At 44.7% G+C, this 2,881-nt stretch overlaps 1 protein-coding gene across 1 annotated transcript; it reads left to right on the top strand.

Annotated features, from left to right (window-relative positions):
* The first annotated feature begins 1,346 nt into the window (after positions 1 to 1,346).
* On the top strand, positions 1,347 to 2,297 carry LOC103676313 (olfactory receptor 7G2-like). Its single transcript, XM_008705470.1, has one exon. The coding sequence runs from the start codon at positions 1,380 to 1,382 to the stop codon at positions 2,295 to 2,297; it is 918 nt and encodes a 305-aa protein (XP_008703692.1). The 5' UTR covers positions 1,347 to 1,379.
* Positions 2,298 to 2,881: the final 584 nt, after the last annotated feature.

Genomic DNA, 2,881 nt, shown 5'->3' with positions numbered 1-2,881 from the left:
AGGGAGGGAGGGAGGAAGGAAGGAAGGAAGGAAGGAAGGAAGGAAGGAAGGAAGGAAGGAAAGAAGGAAGGGAGGGAGGGAGGAAGGAAGGAAGGAAGAAGGAAGGAAGGAAAGGAAAAAAGAATATAAAGAGGCTGAACTGAGACATGGGTTTGAACTCCCAGCTGGCTCACTCTGCCTAGTGTTAAGAGCCAGGCTACCATTTTCCCTATAGTTATGCTGGGTCTACTCCAACATGTAGTCAGGTTGATTTTCCATGCCCACAATCCTCTATGCTCTAGAACTGGGATCCTCAAATTAAAACACAGACTGAGAGCAGCAACATTGGGAACTTGTTAGAAAGGTAAATTATCGGTCCGATGCCCAAGCCTGAATCTCATATTCAGAGTTGGGGGCCAGCAATATGAGTTTTAACAAACCTTCCAGTGGATTCTGATGCAAGGCACAGTTTGAGAAACTCTGCTCTGAAACCCTGATTTAATATTGCTTGGTTTTGAATTTCCTGCTTCCTAACTGGAAGCTGGAGAATTTTGAAGAAATAAAAACATTAATTTTGGGGCACGTGGGTGGCTCAGTCGTTAAGCGTCTGCCTTCGGCTCAGGGCGTGATCCCGGGGTCCTGGGATCAAGCCCCACATCAGGCTTCTCTGCCGGGAGCCTGCTTCTTCCTCTCCCACTCCCCCTGCCTGTGTTCCCTCTCTCACTGGCTGTCTCTCTGTCAAATAAATAAATAAAATCTTCTAAAAAACATTAATTTTTTCCTATCTTATTCCTATTATTTGGCACAGTGTGAGAAAGAATAAATAGAATTGGAGTAATAGAGTAGTATAAGAAAGAGGAGGAGAAAAACAAAACAGGTTGAGGCAAGGAGAGAGACGAAAAAAGAGGTAAAAGGCAAAGGAAAATATTTTTAAAAAGATATTATTTATTTGAGAGAGAGAAAGAGAGAGAGCAGAGCGAGAGAGACAGAGAGAGAAAGAGAGAGACAGAGAGCAGCAGGGAGGGGCAGAGGGAGGAGAAGCAGGCTCCCCACTGAGCAGGGAGCCCAATGCTGGGCCTTGATCCCAGGATGCTGGGATCATGACCTGAGCCCAAACCAGATGCTTAACCAACTGAGCCACCCAGGCCCCCCAGAAAAGAGCAATAATGTTCAATTCTCTGATGAGCACTGAGTGTTGTATGGAAGTGTTGATCACTGTATTATACACCTGAAGTTAATATTACACTGTATGTTAACTAACTGGAATATAAATAAAAACTTTTAAAAAAAGAAAAAATAATATTATTCAATCCATGTCAGAATTTTCTAAAACAAGGGATCCTTGTACATCTGTTATGTGTCCTCTCCCCTGTATTTTTTCCATCAGTCTCATCAAGAACATGGAGCCAGAAAACCAAACAGGTGTAGCAGAATTCCTGCTCCTGGGTCTCTCAGAAGATCCAGAATGGCAGCCCCTTCTATTTGGACTGTTCCTGACCATGTACCTGGTCACTGTACTTGGAAACCTGCTCATCATCCTGGCTATCAGTTCTGACCCCCACCTCCACACCCCCATGTACTTCTTTCTCTCCCACCTGGCCTTCACTGACATCTGTTTCAGCACCACCACCATCCCCAAGATGCTGGCGAACATCCAAAGACAGACTAAATCCATCAGTTACACAGGCTGCCTCACCCAGGTTGGCTTCGTCCTGTTTTTTGCAGGCTTAGAAAACTTCCTCCTTGCAGCAATGGCTTGTGACCGCTATGTGGCCATCTGCCATCCACTGAGGTACACCGTCATCATGAACCCCCACCTCTGTGGCCTGCTGGTTCTACTCTCCCTGAGCATCAGCATGGCCGATGCCCTACTCCACAGTCTGATGGTGCTGCGACTCTCCTTCTGCACAGACCTGGAAATTCCCCATTTCTTCTGTGAACTTGCTCAGGTCATCAAGCTTGCCTGTTCTGATACCCTCATCAATAACATCCTGGTATATTTAGTGACCAGCATATTGGGCGGTGTTCCTCTCCTTGGGATTATTTTCTCTTACATTCAAATCTTCTCTTCCACTCTGAAGATGTCATCAGCTGGGGGGAAATATAAAGCCTTTTCCACCTGTGGGGCTCATCTCTCGGTTGTTTCTTTGTTCTATGGGACAGCTTTTGGGGTGTACATTAGTTCTGCAGTTTCTCATTCTTCCAAGGATACTGCAAGTGCCTCAGTGATGTATGCCGTGGTCCCTCCAATGTTGAACCCCTTTATCTACAGCCTGAGGAACAAGGACATGAAGGGAGCCTTGAAGAAACTCATCTGAGAAACATCTTGTTTGTGATTGTATCAACTGCCATGGTCTTGGGCTTCTAAAATGAGTCAAAGTACAGGAATACGGGGTGAGTCAGATTGTCTGACCTTTCCCTCACTAAGTTCTTATGTTTCAGTGGTTAGATACCATAAAGGTAGTTCAACTTAGGCTTGAAAACTGACTTTGGTTTTTCTAGCTTTGGTATTTTTGAAAATTTGTGTGAACACTCGGAGCTTGACTTTTTGGAAACCATCGAAGTAGAATCAGAGTAAGGGATTCTTTCTATGGGGTCCCCCTAAAATAAAGAGACCCGTTCTCAGGAAAATGCTAGTGACAGAAGGTTAGGGTGGGGAAAGTGTTAAACAAGGGTGTCACGATAGCCAGAGGACTGGCCTCAGCCTAGATTTGATATGCTCTTAACCACTAGACACTAGAACAATGGTAACTATGTAAGGAGATGGGTATGTTAATTAGCTTCCCCACAGTAATAATTCCACTCAAATCATCATTATGTACACCTCAAATATATAATTAAAAAAGAGAGAGGCACCTGGGTGGTTCAGTCAGTTAAGGGTCCGACTCTTGATTTCGGCTCA

This window comes from Ursus maritimus, unplaced genomic scaffold, assembly GCF_017311325.1.
Source record: "Ursus maritimus isolate PB19 unplaced genomic scaffold, ASM1731132v1 scaffold_14, whole genome shotgun sequence".
NCBI lineage: Eukaryota > Metazoa > Chordata > Mammalia > Carnivora > Ursidae > Ursus > Ursus maritimus.
This window is presented reverse-complemented; position numbering and strand designations above follow the sequence as displayed.

Bases quoted from the DNA above. Each gene is read 5' to 3' on its own strand.
- LOC103676313 (XM_008705470.1), top strand. From the start codon at position 1,380: ATGGAGCCAGAAAACCAAACAGGTGTAGCAGAATTCCTGCTCCTGGGT.